General features: G+C 33.1%; 2 protein-coding genes and 4 long non-coding RNA genes across 10 annotated transcripts; 4 read left to right on the forward strand and 2 right to left on the reverse strand.

Annotated features, from left to right (window-relative positions):
- Nucleotides 1-37: 37 nt before the first annotated feature.
- Nucleotides 38-1875, forward strand: LOC124442908 (maleylacetoacetate isomerase-like). The gene is made up of 10 exons (XM_046993424.1): nucleotides 38-140; nucleotides 221-272; nucleotides 383-450; nucleotides 536-616; nucleotides 722-799; nucleotides 957-1004; nucleotides 1079-1157; nucleotides 1243-1295; nucleotides 1386-1435; nucleotides 1619-1875. Exons 1-10 carry the CDS (start codon nucleotides 132-134, stop codon nucleotides 1746-1748), a joined length of 648 nt encoding a protein of 215 aa, XP_046849380.1. The 5' UTR covers nucleotides 38-131; the 3' UTR covers nucleotides 1749-1875.
- Nucleotides 1876-3166: 1291 nt separating this feature from the next.
- On the forward strand, nucleotides 3167-5096 carry LOC124442910. Of its 4 annotated transcripts, XM_046993427.1 has the most exons (5): nucleotides 3167-3469; nucleotides 3559-3623; nucleotides 4200-4292; nucleotides 4371-4489; nucleotides 4599-5096. In XM_046993427.1, exons 1-5 carry the CDS (start codon nucleotides 3433-3435, stop codon nucleotides 4708-4710), a joined length of 426 nt encoding a protein of 141 aa, XP_046849383.1. In that variant the 5' UTR covers nucleotides 3167-3432; the 3' UTR covers nucleotides 4711-5096. The 4 variants fall into 4 exon arrangements, 2 of the variants coding, with proteins under 2 accessions (XP_046849383.1, XP_046849384.1); XM_046993428.1 differs by lacking the exon at nucleotides 3559-3623 and having other exon boundaries at nucleotides 3204-3469; XR_006947431.1 differs by lacking the exon at nucleotides 3167-3469 and having other exon boundaries at nucleotides 3609-3688.
- A 6659-nt stretch (nucleotides 5097-11755) lies between these two features.
- LOC124442914 lies at nucleotides 11756-12049 on the forward strand. The gene is made up of 3 exons (XR_006947436.1): nucleotides 11756-11778; nucleotides 11869-11895; nucleotides 11963-12049. It is a non-coding gene; the product is annotated as an uncharacterized LOC124442914 (long non-coding RNA).
- Nucleotides 12050-12715: 666 nt separating this feature from the next.
- On the forward strand, nucleotides 12716-13519 carry LOC124442913. The gene is made up of 3 exons (XR_006947435.1): nucleotides 12716-12763; nucleotides 12859-12930; nucleotides 13034-13519. It is a non-coding gene; the product is annotated as an uncharacterized LOC124442913 (long non-coding RNA).
- A 124-nt stretch (nucleotides 13520-13643) lies between these two features.
- Nucleotides 13644-14428, reverse strand: LOC124442911. Its single transcript, XR_006947432.1, has 4 exons — nucleotides 14335-14428; nucleotides 14149-14232; nucleotides 13926-14045; nucleotides 13644-13855 (listed from the first exon to the last, which is right to left on the reverse strand). It is a non-coding gene; the product is annotated as an uncharacterized LOC124442911 (long non-coding RNA).
- A 752-nt stretch (nucleotides 14429-15180) lies between these two features.
- Nucleotides 15181-17584, reverse strand: LOC124442912. Of its 2 annotated transcripts, none has more exons than XR_006947433.1 (8): nucleotides 17531-17584; nucleotides 17357-17461; nucleotides 16933-16997; nucleotides 16563-16868; nucleotides 16269-16457; nucleotides 16062-16197; nucleotides 15841-15960; nucleotides 15181-15308 (listed from the first exon to the last, which is right to left on the reverse strand). It is a non-coding gene; the product is annotated as an uncharacterized LOC124442912 (long non-coding RNA). The 2 variants fall into 2 exon arrangements; XR_006947434.1 differs by having other exon boundaries at nucleotides 15299-15308; nucleotides 15799-15960.
- Nucleotides 17585-18928: the final 1344 nt, after the last annotated feature.

Below are 18928 nucleotides of genomic sequence, written 5' to 3' on the forward strand. Positions count from 1 at the left end.
TATCATGATTAAATAAAGTAGTGAGGATAACACAATTAAAAATTACCAAAAATTACACATGGTTGTGACCAGTGGTTGTAAAGTTTGGTCGTAATTTGTTAATTTAAGTCGTTTATTTTTTTCTGCACGCAATGAGCAAAGTAAACTACAATTTGAATGCTAAAGTTGAGCTGTACTTCTCATTGTGATATGTAACTATTCAAGTTTTCTTTTTACCTAGACTGTTCTCTATTCCTATTTTCACAGCTCATGTTCGTGGAGAGTACGTATAGGTAAGTAGTGAGTGCAACTGTGCAATCGTCAATAATGGTCTTTATTTCTTGTCATTTCACGTTTTCATTAATGTGTCGTAGTCGTGCGTTTTTTCCTTAATTTTTTCAAGCTCTTGCTATGAAAGATGTTCATTATGAATTAATACCTGTCCATTTGCTGAAGAATGGAGGTGAACAGGTTTGTTTTCGAAAGTTTTTAAGATTAAGTATAGGAAGCCTCTGATATGATAGTTTACCATTATTAATTTTTTGTGCTTTTTTAGTTTTCCCAGGAATATAAAAGTCTAAATCCTCTCAGTATTTTGCCAACTCTGCAAATTGATGGTCACACATTAACACAATCAGTATGTCTTACCTTCATATCTCATAATCTCCATATTAACCTTGATTTGTCTTTGTGCATACCCCACAGACTGCAGCTATCTGTTATCATTTAATTTTCATTTCAGATCAGCATCTTGGAATATCTAGAGGAGACACGACCTAATCCCCCTTTGTTGCCACCTGATGCATTTAGAAGAGCCATGGTATGGCATGTTGGCCAAGATAGTATACTCATAGACTAAGATTTATACATGAAACAGGCCATACGTGTTGGTTTTTTTATTTACTTTTCATGGAGTTTTGATTTGGACATTTCTTTCAGCAATGGATATCACTTTTTCTAATATCACTTTTTTCTAGGCACGGCAAGTTGCTTTAATAATTGCTTGTGACATTCAGCCTCTTCAGGTGCATAAACTTTGTTGTTTCAATTCTTACAATATCAGTACAAACAGACCAACAATTATTCATGTAATTTTTAGAATCTTGGTACTTTAAAGAAGATTGGCGAAGAAAGAAAAGTTGAGTGGGGACACTATTGGATTGACAAACGTTTTGAGGGTATTTGTATATTTATATGAATGTATAAATAATTAGTTGCCTCTTTCAGCATCTTATATTCATTTGTTTTGTTTAAAACTGCCAGATGTTGAAGAACTTCTAAAGAAAACGTGTGGAAAATACTGTGTTGGTGACAAGGTCTGTTGAGTTGTTAGTTTGCTCCAAAATTCTTTGTAGTTGCATATATTAATTGAAGGAGTCTTTTTAATGCTTTCCAATTCATCTCAGGTGACAATAGCTGATGTTTGCCTAGTTCCGCAAGTTTTTAATGCAAACAGGTAAGAAAGAATTCAAACATCCTCATTTTCCTCCCTAATATCCATGATTGTTCAATATCCTCTCTCTCTCTAATATCCATGATTGTTCAACATCTCCTCGCAGTAATATCCATTATTGTACAACATCCTGTCTCAAGAATTTATAATATCTCAACTCTTCATTCAATCCATGTCTTTTGTCAGGTTCAAAGTTGATTTGACTAAGTTTCCTCGAATTTCTGAAATTAATGATCGTCTGATGGAATTAGATGCTTTCAAAGTTACTCATCCATATCGACAAACTGATTGTCCAGAAAATTTAAAATTGGATTAAAGCAAAAATTAGGTTTGTGAACATTTCACAGTTTTGCACCATACAATTTTATCGTAGTAACATGTGGATTGAATGATTTTGTGTTCAGGCAAATAAAATTAAATAAATGTACTTAGTACGAGCCAGACATTTCCTTGGCAGTTTTGGTACTGCTTAGGTGTGTATTTTCACATATTTTGCGTATTTTACGCATGTGTTACATGTATGCTACGCATGTGTTACAGTTATGCTACGCATGCGTTACGCGTATGCCACTCATATGTACGCATATGTTCGCGAAGATCTTGTGACAGACCATGAGACACTTTTAGTGAGATATTATGGAGATACTCATTATTATACAACGTCTGGAATCCCCCCCCCCCAGAGTTTTTAGATGCTTTGAAGAACGCGAAATTCGCTTCCGTGAAATTAAAGTTCCGATGTTTCAAATTTTTATACACTATAGTAAAAGACACGAGTATCATCAGTATTTGCGTGCTTTTATTAAGTATATTCGTATGAGCGTACATATGAGACTTTCATACACGTAAAAATACACGAGCGGTAGTATTGTACGATTGAATGTCAAACTTTGGACTTGATTGTACAAACTTCGCTCGTACTTAATTAATAGAGTGGTAAATACAAGATATTTCTTATGGAAAAGCGTCTGTTTGAAATGAAAGTATCCTTGCCAACATGAGTGACAAAGACTACACTTTCAGTTTCACTACAATTGTTTCATTTACTATGTTGGCGTTGAATAAACCCGAGACTGGAGTGAAGCCTTGAGAAGGCGTCTTGTTTTTTATCCTTAACCTTTTCAAAGTAATTACAAAACACATATTTTTATTTGTTTTAAAAAATTGCCTAAATGGAAAGAATTTCCTAAGTGCTTGTGCTGTCAATTGTATTGATGAAAAATTTGTTTCTCTCCTGTTGAGATGTAGCTACTCTAAACACAGCATGTGTTTGTTGTGATTTCTATACTGACTTTATTTGGTAAAAAGGCTATTGATAACTTATGATAATTGCTATAGCATTTCTGTTTCCCCGTTTCTTATTACTTTCTGTTAAGCTTAGTGAAAATATGTTTGCATTTCGATGCGTTTTCTCAACTTGTCTGTACATGAGAAATAGGTATAATTCTGTGAAACTTACACTTCACCACATTCAACAGCAGAAAAATTTCCATAAAACAAAATAAAATGATTTTTTCTGGATTAAGGGAATGCACGATATAGCTGACTTGAAAAGTTCAGTTTCAGGTTTTCTTTTGCTGACTATAGACACTGAACAACAGTTTTATTTGTGCTTATTACTGGTCATTAAAGTATGGCACCATTTACAATTTTTGTTTATAACTTCCTCGAATATAATTCTGCAGCAAAACATAAATGCTCTTTTGTAAAAGTATTTTTGTTTAAAATGGGACTCTGATTTGCATGGCTGTCTCCTGTCTAAAGTCGTGCTAAACTGCATATTTATCTAAGGATCACTTTACTCATGGTTGTCGTGGTTATTGAAGACATCCGTCGCCCTTTTAAGCATTTGTTGTGAGATAATTTTAGCTATATTTGAAAGACTTTAAAGATGAAGTGACGCACTACTGCGTTGGCGGAAGTTTAGAAACTTACACTTCGATATTTATTGCTGAAATGAACCGACAATTTTGTGCCAGTAATAAAAACCTTGAAAGGAAATGGCAAAATATGGCTTATCAGCGACATCGCGAAAAGGTGAGACTGGATGTTTTACGATGGATAGATAAATGTTTTATAGCTAAATATACTTTCCATCATTGTTTGTTTCGAAAATACGCTTGAAGATAATTGGATAAAACGATCAGTAACAGCGTCACGTCTGAACAAGGACAAAGAAAGGCTTAATACTGTTAGTGCATTTTTAAAATTCTGTATCGTCACTTCGTAACATCACTTCAGCAAACAAAGCAGAAGGTTTTTACATTTATTATATGACTTCGTTGACCTCAAAGATAGAATTTTCATTACTGTTGAATTTTGTTTGAATATTAATGTTTTCACCTCTAAATGGTTCTCTTTATTCCTTTTGATAATAAGTATGTTGAATTTAAAATTTACAATAACCACTAGAACTGTGTACTATCGTTTGGTTTTCTCGTGTTGGTAGAGCAGCACAGAATTGATACGAGATGAGGTCTTTTTGAAGAACATACATGTTTAACATTGTATGGTTATTTCTTCATTTTGTTTTGAAAGAAGATCCTGCAAGGACCTTTTAAAAAACTTACTTTCACTTCAAATAAATCCAGCTTGATTTGTAGTTAGTAAACCTGACCTAAAATCTTTATAGAAAAGTTTAGGAACAATGCATATGAGGCAAAGCCTCGAGCATATAGATGAATTTTTTTATGATTGGACAACATAATTGTTCGTAAAATTTTCAGCAGCAATCCGTCAATAAGAAAATTTACTTCATTTTGTCTAGTTGAAGTCTATCAAACCGAGAATTTACCAGGAAGTACATAAGAACAAAGAAGAAGAAGAATATCGCGTGCGAAGAAGAATAACTCGAGTTTTGGTGAATTGGATTTTCTAAAATACAAGTAGTTATATGAACAAATTAGAGCCTGATCAACTAATATGATCATGTTTGCAGGACGAAGAAAGGCGTCAAGAAGTGATAGCAAAACAAAATCAAAAATTTCTCGTGAGATTGCTTGACATTATGGGCTCTCCAAGTCGACTTGACACCTGGAATATTGAATACATGAACAAGTATATAAATCAATTTTTGAAGCAACATAGCACATTAAATTGATCTTTTTTGCATGCTTATAATGCTTAGATCTGGACTTCCTCTTCTATGTCTGCTTCACATTTTTAGGCAGAATATTCTCGCTGAAAGAAAATTGAGGGAAAATGACCAGTACATCACGAAGACAAAAAAATCAACTATGAAAAAAAGAAGGAAAATCCACCTGCCTGCATTGCAGTGAATGAACTACTGGAAAACAAGAAAAGTTGTTTTTTTACTTCGTTTTCTTCTTTATTTGCATGACCCGCGAAACGGCTTCGTTTGTCTCACGTATAGCGAGTGTAACACGAATGTGAATTTTAAAGTTATGATTGCATTTACTGCTACTACTGTAATATTCTGTTAACTATTGGTATTTGAATTTGATGTTCGTCTGCGATCTTAAATAAGCTCACAAAACCGAGCCAGCGGTTAGTTGAAATGTATCAGTAATTGTAAAAATGCAGTTTATGAGTAAGATCCACAAACAAATGCACACCGATTGCAACAGTTCATGTTCAAAACATGTAAAAGTGAAATGTGGCGACATTTATCGTCTGTTAAATGTTTCATCTTTAATTTTCATAAGTTTCTTGTTCCACCAATTAATTAGAAAGGTAGCTCACAATGTTGTCCACTGTTGCACTAACGCCATAGAATGACGAACAAACTTAATGAACATTTTTTACCAACTTTACGTTCAAATAATAGTTGCAGTACGTATCGTTTGCTATTACATTTTTTTCATTGTAAACCCAACCAAAGAACTGAAAGAAGTTCGGTGGTGAAAATATTCTTAGGTATTGGTTATCACACGCATGTTCAGTACACACATTACAAATGGCGTTGAGGGACCCCCTGCGAAGGAAGACGACGGCGATGAATTCGGTCATGAAATTCGTCTCCAAACATGAAGTTTGTATTGCGTCCATTTTCTGGTAGGTATAACATCACTTACAACCACGCGAATAAAGGAGGTATCCGCTGTACACTGGTAAAGACAACTCAGAAATAGTACATAGTAAAACAGGAATCGTATGAATTGATCATTAATAAAAGCTCTGGAATCACTAGTATAGAACCTAAAGAACACGAATAATTTAATCCAATAAAATTTAAAAGATCGATACCATGAACAAAAACGCCTGTACGTGAGGTTACAAGGGATTAGAACTTTGATTTATAGAAGTATAACCATCGTGGTTATCCATACCATTTTCTGTATGTTGTATAATCTCTGAATTTTTACTAATTTTCTCATCTGGTTTACACCATTGTGTCGCACAAACACGAAATTTTAAGTCCTCGTAAAAATTTACTTGTTTTTTATCCATCATTTCATCATGGTTATACATACCATTTTCCGGTATGTTTTATAATATCTGAAATTTTACTAATTTTCTCATCTGGTTTACACCATTGTGACACACAAACACGAAATTTTAAGTCCTCGTAAAAATTTACTTGTTTTTTAGACATCATTTCATCATGGTTATACATACCATTTTCCGGTATGTTTTATAATATCTGAAATTTTACTAATTTTCTCATCTGGTTTACACCATAGTGACACACAAACACGAAATTTTAAGTCCTCGTAAAAATTTACTTGTTTTTTATCCATCATTTCATCATGGTTATACATACCATTTTCCGGTATGTTTTATAATATCTGAAATTTTACTAATTTTCTCATCTGGTTTACACCATTGTGTCGCACAAACACGAAATTTTAAGTCCTCGTAAAAATTTACTTGTTTTTTAGACATCATTTCATCATGGTTATACATACCATTTTCCGGTATGTTTTATAATATCTGAAATTTTACTAATTTTCTCATCTGGTTTACACCATAGTGACACACAAACACGAAATTTTAAGTCCTCGTAAAAATTTACTTGTTTTTATCCATCATTTCATCATGGTTATACATACCATTTTCCGGTATGTTTTATAATATCTGAAATTTTACTAATTTTCTCATCTGGTTTACACCATAGTGTCACACAAACACGAAATTTTAAGTCCTCGTAAAATTTACTTGTTTTTAGACATCATTTCATCATGGTTATACATACCATTTTCCGGTATGTTTTATAATATCTGAAATTTTACTAATTTTCTCATCTGGTTTACACCATAGTGACACACAAACACGAAATTTTAAGTCCTCGTAAAATTTACTTGTTTTTATCCATCATTTCATCATGGTTATACATACCATTTTCCGGTATGTTTTATAATATCTGAAATTTTACTAATTTTCTCATCTGGTTTACACCATAGTGACACACAAACACGAAATTTTAAGTCCTCGTAAAATTTACTTGTTTTTAGACATCATTTCATCATGGTTATACATACCATTTTCCGGTATGTTTTATAATCTCTGAAATTTTACTAATTTTCTCATCTGGTTTACACCATAGTGACACACAAACACGAAATTTTAAGTCCTCGTAAAATTTACTTGTTTTTATCCATCATTTCATCATGGTTATACATACCATTTTCCGGTATGTTTTATAATATCTGAAATTTTACTAATTTTCTCATCTGGTTTACACCATAGTGACACACAAACACGAAATTTTAAGTCCTCGTAAATATTTACTTGTTTTTAGCCATCATTTCATCATGGTTATACATACCATTTTCCGGTATGTTTTATAATATCTGAAATTTTACTAATTTTCTCATCTGGTTTTACACCATTGTGACGCACAAACACGAAATTTTAAGTCCTCGTAAATATTTACTTGTTTTTAGACATCATTTCATCATGGTTATACATACCATTTTCCGGTATGTTTTATAATATCTGAAATTTTACTAATTTTCTCATCTGGTTTACACCATAGTGACACAAAAACACGAAATTTTAAGTCCTCGTAAAAATTTACTTGTTTTTTATCCATCATTTCATCATGGTTATACATACCATTTTCCGGTATGTTTTATAATATCTGAAATTTTACTAATTTTCTCATCTGGTTTACACCATAGTGACACACAAACACGAAATTTTAAGTCCTCGTAAAATTTACTTGTTTTTTAGACATCATTTCATCATGGTTATACATACCATTTTCCGGTATGTTTTATAATATCTGAAATTTTACTAATTTTCTCATATGGTTTACACCATAGTGACACACAAACACGAAATTTTAAGTCCTCGTAAAAATTGACTTGTTTTTTATCCATCATTTCATCATGGTTATACATACCATTTTCCGGTATGTTTTATAATATCTGAAATTTTACTAATTTTCTCATCTGGTTTACACCATACTGTCGCACAAACACGAAATTTTAAGTCCTCGTAAAAATTTACTTGTTTTTTAGACATCATTTCATCATGGTTATACATACCATTTTCCGGTATGTTTTATAATATCTGAAATTTTACTAATTTTCTCATCTGGTTTACACCATAGTGACACACAAACACGAAATTTTAAGTCCTCGTAAAATTTACTTGTTTTTATCCATCATTTCATCATGGTTATACATACCATTTTCCGGTATGTTTTATAATATCTGAAATTTTACTAATTTTCTCATCTGGTTTACACCATTGTGACACAAACACGAAATTTTAAGTCCTCGTAAAACTTGTTTTTTATCATTTCATCATGGTTATACATACCATTTTCCGGTATGTTTTATAATATCTGAAATTTTACTAATTTTCTCATCTGGTTTACACCATAGTGACACACAAACACGAAATTTTAAGTCCTCGTAAAATTTACTTGTTTTTATCCATCATTTCATCATGGTTATACATACCATTTTCCGGTATGTTTTATAATATCTGAAATTTTACTAATTTTCTCATCTGGTTTACACCATAGTGACACACAAACACGAAATTTTAAGTCCTCGTAAAATTTACTTGTTTTTAGATCATCATTTCATCATGGTTATACATACCATTTTCCGGTATGTTTTATAATCTCTGAAATTTTACTAATTTTCTCATCTGGTTTACACCATAGTGACACACAAACACGAAATTTTAAGTCCTCGTAAAATTTTACTTGTTTTTATCCATCATTTCATCATGGTTATACATACCATTTTCCGGTATGTTTTATAATATCTGAAATTTTACTAATTTTCTCATCTGGTTTACACCATAGTGACACACAAACACGAAATTTTAAGTCCTCGTAAAATTTACTTGTTTTTATCCATCATTTCATCATGGTTATACATACCATTTTCCGGTATGTTTTATAATATCTGAAATTTTACTAATTTTCTCATCTGGTTTACACCATTGTGACACACAAACACGAAATTTTAAGTCCTCGTAAAATTTACTTGTTTTTATCCATCATTTCATCATGGTTATACATACCATTTTCCGGTATGTTTTATAATATCTGAAATTTTACTAATTTTCTCACCTGGTTTACACAATGTGTCACGGAAGTTTGTCATTTCCTTTTATAAAAACACTAATATGACAGATCACACTTAAATTCTTTGACGCACAGGATAAATAAATAGCTGCATCTCGATCCGTTATAAATTACTTGGCACCGAAAACATTTGCTTTAATATTTCTGCAAGGTTTGTTAGAATTTGATTAGGTCGCTTATTTACTGAAAACTGCTTCAAATTATTGTTGAGATGTCTTCCAATATAAAAAGTAAAGTAAATTCACGAGGGAAAAGTTTATTCTAAAAAGCAAGAGACCGGTAAGATTATATGTACGTTGACAGTAAATGAATTCTCAACCAGAGTTCTATCTGAACGTCAAGTTTATTTTTGAAGAAAAAAGAGCTATCGATTTCTCAAAGTGAAGCGCACAATGTGTACAGAAAGAAAAAACGTATTGCAGACAGGGTAAAAGAATGATAAACTTTTTGTACCCTCTTTGATTAATGCAGAAAATATTGACTAAATTTGAAATGTAACAGCTATAAATCACATGCTCTATAAATATTTTAGATTGATCTAATGTCATCGGAGAAGAGCCTCAATCCGATGGTTTTGCTATATCTTGATGGACATGGAACGGTTAAAGCTGCTGGTAATTCTTCTATCAAAAAGATTTTAGACTTGTGTAGAAGTTAAGAATTGAATTGGATTATTTTTGTGTTTAAAATACGATTGTCGGTATAGAAGTAATGTAATCAATTCATTTAAACAGGAACGCCCGGCCTTCGTCGAGAAATCTTGAATATTTCCCGAGATGCCATGTGCAAATATGTTGAAGACAATTCTTTGATTACAACTGACTCCCCAAGTACTAACTTTTATTTTGTTGTTTCTAAATTGTATAAAAACAAATAAAGGTGTCACAATGCTGCAATAAAGTCTGTATCATTTTATATTAGAAAGCTGTGAAGACGTTTATCAAGTGCAGGAGATACGCTCTGATCTTGTTGATCCTGATGCTTTGGAAGAAATAAAACAAGGGACTTGGTCGTGCAAAGAGCTACGGAAACTGGTTTTAAATATGGTTCTCCCAAGAACAGCTGACATCGGTAAAAACTATTTTTGTATATTTGTGAGTAACTAATTTCTGATATACAACGGCAGACCTCGTGAATTCAAGATTGGTTTTAGACAAGAAAGGAAAACGGAAGTGGAAAGTGGCTAGAGTGAGAGACTTTTGGCTTAAAGCAGAGAAACCGTTGTTTTGGCCTCCTCACATCCCATTTGTTTCGCCATCTGCCAGGATTAATCAACCTTCAGGTAAATCAAGTGAATCAATCTTCAATATTTTCATTGTTTTTATTTACATATTGTACACCATTCTCAGAGGATGATTACGATGAAGAAGAATTTGATGATAAAACAGAACGCTCGAGAAAAATTTTAAATAAGAAAGAACTGATAGAGATCGCTCTATCGTATGGAGAATACGTTCATGAAGTGAGTATTATTGTTGTAGATTTAGTATATAGAAGACAACTCACTGCTTCTCTTAACTTTTGTTTAATTAGTTTACTGGAAATGAAAAAAATGAAGAGACAACACAATCATTTGGTCAAGGAAGACAAGAGGTACACACTAACCATCTTTTAAGAAATAATATAAGAACATTTAAACACGAACTGCTATTTGCTTTTATTCCCAAGAAAACTAATCGAGATGCGAATGTTGGAAAAGATACGTATACAAGCGAAGAAGATAAAAGAAGTGATGAGAGCGAGAAAAGAGAAGATTTCGAAAACAAATTTGTTGATAACGAAGCTGCATTAAATAACATAAAAGAGGATGAAAGGGTAAATGAACGTCCAGGAAATTACAAAAAACAGCGTACCAAAAATGAACGTTTTTTTCTATACCCATCAGGAAGAGGATACACAATTAGTGAATTTACAACAGATGAGAGACATGTACGAAAAAGTAAGAAAACTTTTAGAAACTCACATTTATTTTTTTAAATTTCAAAACGATACCACAATCCATTTTAGAGAGAAATAGCTTGTATTGTTCGCGCAATGTTAAAAGACCCCCTAAAATATGTTGAAACAGCCTACGAATTGTTGGACTTAGCTGATACACATCAACATCCTATTACGAAAAATTTAAAGTATGAAATGCTAATGTTTATTGACTGATTGAACGGTTCTAATCTAAATGACAATTTGTTGATTCCTTAATAATATTTGAGTAGGTCACACGAAAAAGACCTCATGGGCGTTCCACATGATTACGACACAAGTTGTCCTGGAGACATTTTCAACGCTTTAAGCATTGATCCCAATAGACTTCAACTCGATTCATTTCTATACGGAGTTGCACATCAATGTCATTTGGCATCCGAAGTAATATTTTGCTCTGTAAATCTCTAAGTTTTTATTTATAAAAGAAACACATCTTTTCTAGCGCTCACGACAAACAAGTAAAGCAATTTCAAATGAAGAAATTATAAAAGAAATACAAGATTTCAACACTGAAGGTGAACATTCTCAAAATTCAAATCACGAAGAAAATTCTTTAATATTAAACAAATTTAGAAAACCTACATGACAAGCAAATTATTCCCTTTTTTAGAGGTTACCCTTACTAACACGCATGTTCAATGCATTGCTGGAGCACTTCGTGCGTCATTGGAAATATGGAGTCCCCAGTTTGAACTATTCCATATCTATTTTCCGTGTTTATGCCAAGTTACGGACAACGGAGGAATAGGCTACTTTAGTTTGACAGTTGGCAAAACTTTTCAAAATAGTTATGTATTTATGGAGCAAACATCTGAAAAGAGACCGACTAGAAGAAAAAGCCAGCAACTACAATCAGGTCAATAAAAATTGAATGTCTCATGTAAATGTTTCTATTGAATATGTGAAGAAAATTCCTGACGATAATAGAAAACTATATCTTTGACAGGAAAGAATGCAGTGAAGAGAGTGAAAGGTGACATTCATATATTGAAAATATTTGACAAAAGGAAAACGACAAAGGTAGCATCAATGCCTTTTAGAGTGAACTGTTTTGATGGCATTGTAATATACAAGAGTGATGTCGAAACATTAAATGGAAGCAAGTGGTTGTGTGATACCATAATTGACTTTTTAAGGTAATGTGAAATGATTCAAATCTAACATATAGAAGGAAGCAATAAAAACTTTACAAGCTAACTTAAATTACATGAATGCAATAGGTATTACTGCAAAACGGCAGAAAGAAAAGACGATGGGGAACAATATTATGCCTTTTCTAGTTTTTCCAACAGAAACTACTCATGAAAGGACACGTGTAAGTGTCCGGTTAAGATTTCACCCTAGATTCTAGAGATAATTACATGTTATAATATTTGCAATTTTTTCAGATCAAAGCGACCATTAGATCTTTCGGGATGCAACTTACATGGAGTGAGGAGATACACACCTAAGAACATGTATCAATATAAAATGATTTTTATACCAGTCTGCGACATGTAAGAATTTTACAAAGAAAATCAGTTTCTATAGTTCAATTCTATGAGATACTTGAGACATGATATATTTTAAAGGACACATTGGTGGCTAGTGGTCTTTGAAGTTTTCACAAGTCGTTTATACGTGTTGTGCAGCATGGGTTGGAAGAATAAAACTGTTGCTTCAAACATAAGAAGGTTGTTATTTCTATACATACTGAACTAACAGGTTGCCTCTTTTGATATGTACCGACATGTTTTCTAACTTCATAAACAGCTTTTTAACGTTAAGGTATCTCCAACACATAAAAAGAAGAGCAATGGCCAGACCACATGGGAAGCATTTCAGAGCCTATTTATGCGGATGTAAGTCGAGTAATTGTTTGACAAGCATAAACACATTGATCTATAAAGTCAATGTATGGATATGTCACAAACGTTGTTATTTAATCACCATTCAGGTTGCAAGGCAAAAAAATGGTCACGATTGCGGCGTATATTTGTTAGAGTTTGCAAGAGTAATAATAAAGGAGGTATTTTGTTATGTAGACATTTGCTGTCGCAAAATACGCAAATAATTTAAAAGCAACATATTCCAGTATGTGACATATAACAGATAATTTTATCATATTTTAGGGATGCATCAACTCATCGATAGAAAATATAAACAGTGAGGGAAGACGTACGCAGCTAAAAGAGCTTCTTCAGTCCCTGTAACAGTCGACCTGTTTACACACAATGAAAAACAGGCGTTATATAAATGGTCAATGCTCGGCACATTTGTTCAATTACTTCTTCATATAAACTCTGATTGTGTCATGAGGTGCAACATTACTACTACATAGAATAATCGTGGAGTAAATATATATACTTAATAACTAATGAGTACCAGCATTATCCATTGACGTTGAAAAGCTATAATATCGTGCGAGTTATGATTTCAACATTTTAAAAATTGATTTCATTCATTTTCATATCCAAAATTTTTCATTATGCTATAAATGCGAAAAATATGAAGCTGTTTGAGGACAAAATGTTACAGCTATACGTTACGCAGACATGTCATAAATATGACGTATTTTCTTTAAAAATGATGAATTTAGAAAAATATTTCAACTGTTACTTAGACTTTTTTTTGTTTGTTCCAAAGTGTTAGCATTTCGTTTCAACATGGTTCCCAATTAAATAATACTGGTTTTCAAATACTACTTATCTGATAATATTGCTGATTGCAAGAAACGTTTCCCTCTGGAACATCCCGTCCAGGATTGCATTTTATTATGCGCAACATGTTTCTGTACCAAATATACAATTTCGAAAATAGCAAAAAGTTGTCATATTCCATGTATGAAACCATTGACGCAAGTGGCTTCATTACAGAGTTACACTGCTCTGCAGCTTGGCTGTTGTGCGTTTTTAAAATGGGATATCTATTAATATCGTATCCCTCAGAGCAACCTATAAGAGTCAAAGATATGAGTCGTTTCAATTTCGACACACTTAGCATAATAAAATACGAGTTTTATACCAGAATGGTTTCTCCAATGAAACTTGTCGACGATGAATTTGGATTTTTAAAAAGCAGGATCGCGGTTAAGGCAGTACTCGTGTAGTTTGCACGCGTTGTCATAGATCACTAGTTCAGGAGCTAAACATTATAAGTTTATTTGTTTACAATTGGGAGTAACGAAACGCTAACAATTTCACAATTCTCATAAAAGAATGAGAAATACCTCAAAACTTCAAATTACCTTCAGAAAATCGAGTTCTTAAAATGGTAAAAGGAACATTGGGTGATTCATGATCGGGCATCACTTGAAAGCCGTAACAAATACCTAAAAACAATAAAAATCTCATAATTTTTCAATGAGGAGAGTTTACGGGATGAATTTTCCTGTCATTCTATGATCAAGAACATTAATGCTTCTTTGCCATACCGTGCGGACATAAAATAAGGAATATCCCAGGAATTAAAGACCCATGCTTCTTCTTTGAACGAACGCCTTTGGCACAATCATCTAAATGACCAGCTCTTTTGTGTCAAGAACATAGTGCCCACGTTCAACAAGAGAAGGCAAAGATGGAAAAAACCTAACTGACCATCACACTGAACTTGGGAAGGTTGTGGGCAAACGCTCACACCCGTTTTGGTCAGTAAAAGGACTGGACGCTTTGGCGACCATTTCCCCACACAAACACGTATGGGGTTTGGCAGCTCTGCAAAATGATTGCAAAGACAAAACAAGAGGGGGACCTGTTCGTGCAAAAGTTGTAAATCAGACAATGGATTGTCCTTTGGATTTGCTCCGTTGGCAATTCTGATCAACAAATCCTTCACCTCTCTCACAGGAGGTACAATTGCACAAACAGGTTTATCTGACGCAAGTGCTTTGAGAAGTCTTATGCAAGGTTCTGGAAACGTGACACCAAAATGTTCCTCTCTAAGGGATACGATTAGCATTTTAGGCCAGGAGATGAAATCTAAATAAACGAGCAATAGTAAAATAGCCTGTAAAATAGCTACAACATGTTCTTAGCATATTGTACATCAATAAACAACTAACAACATTCATACTTCCGAGGTTAATTCCACGAGTTCGTCTTCTGTAATTTGGTTCTTTATAAATTTCTTCAACAACTCTCTGCCTCTTCCGATTGAGGAAGTTCCGCGTTCGAACCTAGTGTTGGAAAAATCCGCCCCAAAATAAAACACATGTCCAGCTAGCCAATGAAAAATACACACCCAGAAAAACACTTATCTTCCATCCATCGTAGGGCCTTCTGGGGAGCTACCTTACGAGGCAAGAAGGTTTTTTGGATACCAAGTGCCGTACCGTCCATAACAACTTTTTTCGGATGTTTTCCACAGATGTTACAATGAAAAGCGTCAACAAAGTCAATGTCAAGTAATCTAAATAGCGTAAAAAATCAGTGTTGTATCCAGCAAGGATTTTTTAGATCTATGGTTAAAAACCAATTAACATAGTTATTCTTAAAAGCGGATACAATACTGCCTGTTTTGTCAACAAAATAAATAAGAATGCCATTTGATCTATTCAGTGTTGCCACTTCATAAGGAAAGTAAAATGATAGTAAATAAATGTTCAGACTTTCTTGGACATTAAAAGTAGGATAGTGTTTTCATTTTTTGTACCTCTCTATGTACCCTTTGTTGACCATTACCTACAGGTGGGAGCACCTCTGTGCACCTACACTCCCCACCCTTATCATAAATTCACCACCAATGAAATGATCAAATGCTAAACATACGTAAGTGCTACAGATATATATATATATTGGTAGCATACGTACTTTTATCATTTATATTTAGCATTACAACAAAAGTTAATTTAAACAAACGAATATCCGATCAAATAAACTTTTAAATACATGTAACTCACCAAAAAAATTGGTGCAGGTTGAAATAAAAAAAACAAAGTTACCTAATCATTGCAGTAACTGCCAGACGAAACTTGGTGTAAGTTATAATGCCAGAAAAATTCAAATTTCCTGACATAACTTGTCTTTGGACGTACGTCACGTAATATTTATACATGGGCAGGCTAAACCATTTAAAAGATGAAAAGATATTTTCATGAATTCATAATTAATCATGTAGATAAAAATGTTTACTTCATACTTGATAACTGACTATCACACGTACCTTGAAACCAAAAAATGCCTTATATAATCTTTGAGGACTGCATGCGAAATGGAAAATGATCCAAACCACAAGACGTTGTTCTCGATACCATCGTACCGCTTCTTGTTTGTGCATGTAGAACACGGTCGATAATACACTAAAAATTCACAGAAGATTGTAGTCGTGACACTAATACAAAGAAAGTAATAAATAATTCAGTTTACAAACCATTCACACAGTGGAAATCATAAAGATACGCCACATGACAGCCTTCCACATCCAGCCAGTCATCTGATACATCACGCTTATCCCAAGCAGCACCACAAGAGCAAGTACCACAAGCACTAGGTACGAATATCTTTGACCAGTTCATAGCCAGAAGCTTAGCAAAATTATTGGCATCATTCTCATCACAACCTGTGTGAAAAAATGAGTATTGAAATTTAAATGACGATTCCATGTTTTTTGGCCACCCATTACACAAACACACATATATTATTTCCATTTACTACACTACTTTACCTATTTCAAATAATTTAACTTTTTTTCACTACGAGTTGCCAACTCGTAGTAATTTCTCATTTCAGGTGAGGTTTCAAAAGCTAACTTAAAATATGCTAGCTGCGAGTCGTCATCATCTTGTACGACTTCCAGCGCCTTCCCAAGAGTTGTAACATGAATGCAGAGGTAAGATGAACAATTAGAACATCTTAGCTCTGCTTGAGGTAGTGCTACTTTAGAATAAGTAAATGTGCACACGCCCCATTCGCGATTGACTGGTTTTACAGCAATCCAGTTGGGACCACCACTAACGGCTTTAAACAAGTCCTGTAACATGAAAGGAGCTATCGTAGAACATATTATAATTTAATCAATGACTGCAAGTAAAAACCTCTTTAGGAAACATTCCACAGTATGAATGATCTATTGGGTCAGATGTTCCTGATTTTTCCACAACTTAAAAATTAAAAACAAACATACCATCAATTTTATGCAAAATTACTTTTTTCACAGGTTGGCATGATATTAGCATACTGTTCTCATATAGCAAAATAACCACCATTCTGCATTATTACATGTTTCTGGATGTAGATCGTCCAGGTTAGTAGAGTCCTGAAAATGACTGTTATTGTTGGTGTTGACTGACGTTTCTACAACCTTAGTGGTAGTCATCTTCAAAATTTTTGATCTGAACATCAACACAAACAGTCCTTCTCAGGACTCAACTACCTGGACGACCTACATCCACAAACATGTCACGATACTCCGAGTTCAAACCATTTACTTTATTCTGCATTATGAGAACAATAACATACTCTTGAAAAAACTTGATTCTTGTGAGGTTATTCCCAAATTTTCATCATAAGTCTCCAAAAATCTTTCCATTGCCAATATATGTAAGCATTTTGGATAGCTTACAACTATTAAAAGAGTATTCCAGAAGTTAGTGCTTAAATTTACAATTAGTCATTTTTAATAATCTTGTATACCTTTATCTGTACTTAAATTAGTATTTGAGCTAAGGGCCTGCACAAATTCCAGTCAATCGATCACATGAACAGCCAAACAACCAGACAAATCCATTTACATGATAATGAGGGTACCGATGAACAAACACATATGAAGTGTGCTTAATTAAATGTAAAATATATATGAATATAACATTATAAAATACATTCACTACTAAGGAGCTCACCATAATTTTTCTTTTCTCCACATTATAGTCAAGAATAGCAAATGATTGATGTTCCCCCAAATTTGTTACTGCAGAAAATTGAAGCAATAACCCAGTATAATGCAAAACAGCTGCAATATTTTTCTAGAAAAAAACAATACATTTTGTTGGGAACTTAAATTCTTTGACTCAAGTTTAAATTGTTTCAAGAGGGAAAATAACTCCAGTCAACAAGTGGTTACAGTTTTTCTTCTAGGCAGAGAACGGAAATTACATTCATGATAAGTTTCATATGAAAACATTGTATGCCAGGGTTAGAGTGGTCAGTGTTAACACGCATATGTGCTTCCTAGGTTGTGGTAGGGTTCTTTTCTGAGACCAATGCATGTTATGAGTGTGTTGTTTCTCCTAAAGTTTTACATTATCTTGGTGATTATTTGAACAAGTTTCCATTAAGGGAGAAATATTTATCTTGTTGACATAGTGATTATTGAGTCATGAATAAGTTGTTATGATTGTCAATAATGTTTGATTATGAATGCTAACTGAAGTATTTAAAGATTTATTTGATATATAATATTTTATGATATGCTTATTAATTTGAGAAATGAAAACATGATTAAGGTGTTTCACTATAAACATTACTCACAATAAGCTTAGTCAACTTATAGTCACTTTTATATATTTATACATAAACATTGTGTCCTCCTCATGATTACCATATACATAGATGGTAACCCTGCACTTTGGCAGAAAGTATATTATTGCATATTATAGGTGAGGATCACATTAAATACATTATAGTAGATTGCATCAAGCATAAATCCTGAGTTAAGTTTTAAACTATTAAGATTTCATCTTATCTGTGCTACTTTATTTCATATTGCTCTGAGCACTATATTTGTATCTGCAAGTTGCACTTACTTCATCAGGTTGAGATTTGTCGACATCAACGGTAATAGTTTCATCAATATTCTGGGAAATCTAAAGAGTTTACAATATTACTTTGGCTATCTGACAAGCATAAAGAATTTACTGTATTACTTTACAGAAACCTGAATAATTCAACTAAAAACTAACCAGATGCAACGGTTGTTCAAGAGTGATGTTTGACTCAACACATTCTTCTAACAATGGATGATCATCATGCATTTCCTAAGAGAAAGTTTGCAATGCTCCATATATAAGTAACATATTTAATTTTTCATTTCAC

This window comes from Xenia sp. Carnegie-2017, unplaced genomic scaffold (assembly GCF_021976095.1).
Source record: "Xenia sp. Carnegie-2017 unplaced genomic scaffold, XeniaSp_v1 HiC_scaffold_20, whole genome shotgun sequence".
Classification (NCBI taxonomy): Eukaryota; Metazoa; Cnidaria; class Anthozoa; order Malacalcyonacea; family Xeniidae; genus Xenia; species Xenia sp. Carnegie-2017.

Bases quoted from the DNA above. Each gene is read 5' to 3' on its own strand.
- LOC124442910 (XM_046993427.1), top strand. From the start codon at position 3,433: ATGGCAAAATATGGCTTATCAGCGACATCGCGAAAAG. The intron at 4,293-4,370 runs GTGAATTGGATT...TCATGTTTGCAG, and splicing joins GAAGAATAACTCGAGTTTTG to GACGAAGAAAGGCGTCAAGA. The intron at 4,490-4,598 runs GTATATAAATCA...TCACATTTTTAG, and splicing joins AATATTGAATACATGAACAA to GCAGAATATTCTCGCTGAAA.
- LOC124442908 (XM_046993424.1), top strand. The intron at 273-382 runs GTAAGTAGTGAG...AATTTTTTCAAG, and splicing joins TTCGTGGAGAGTACGTATAG to CTCTTGCTATGAAAGATGTT. The intron at 451-535 runs GTTTGTTTTCGA...GTGCTTTTTTAG, and splicing joins TGAAGAATGGAGGTGAACAG to TTTTCCCAGGAATATAAAAG.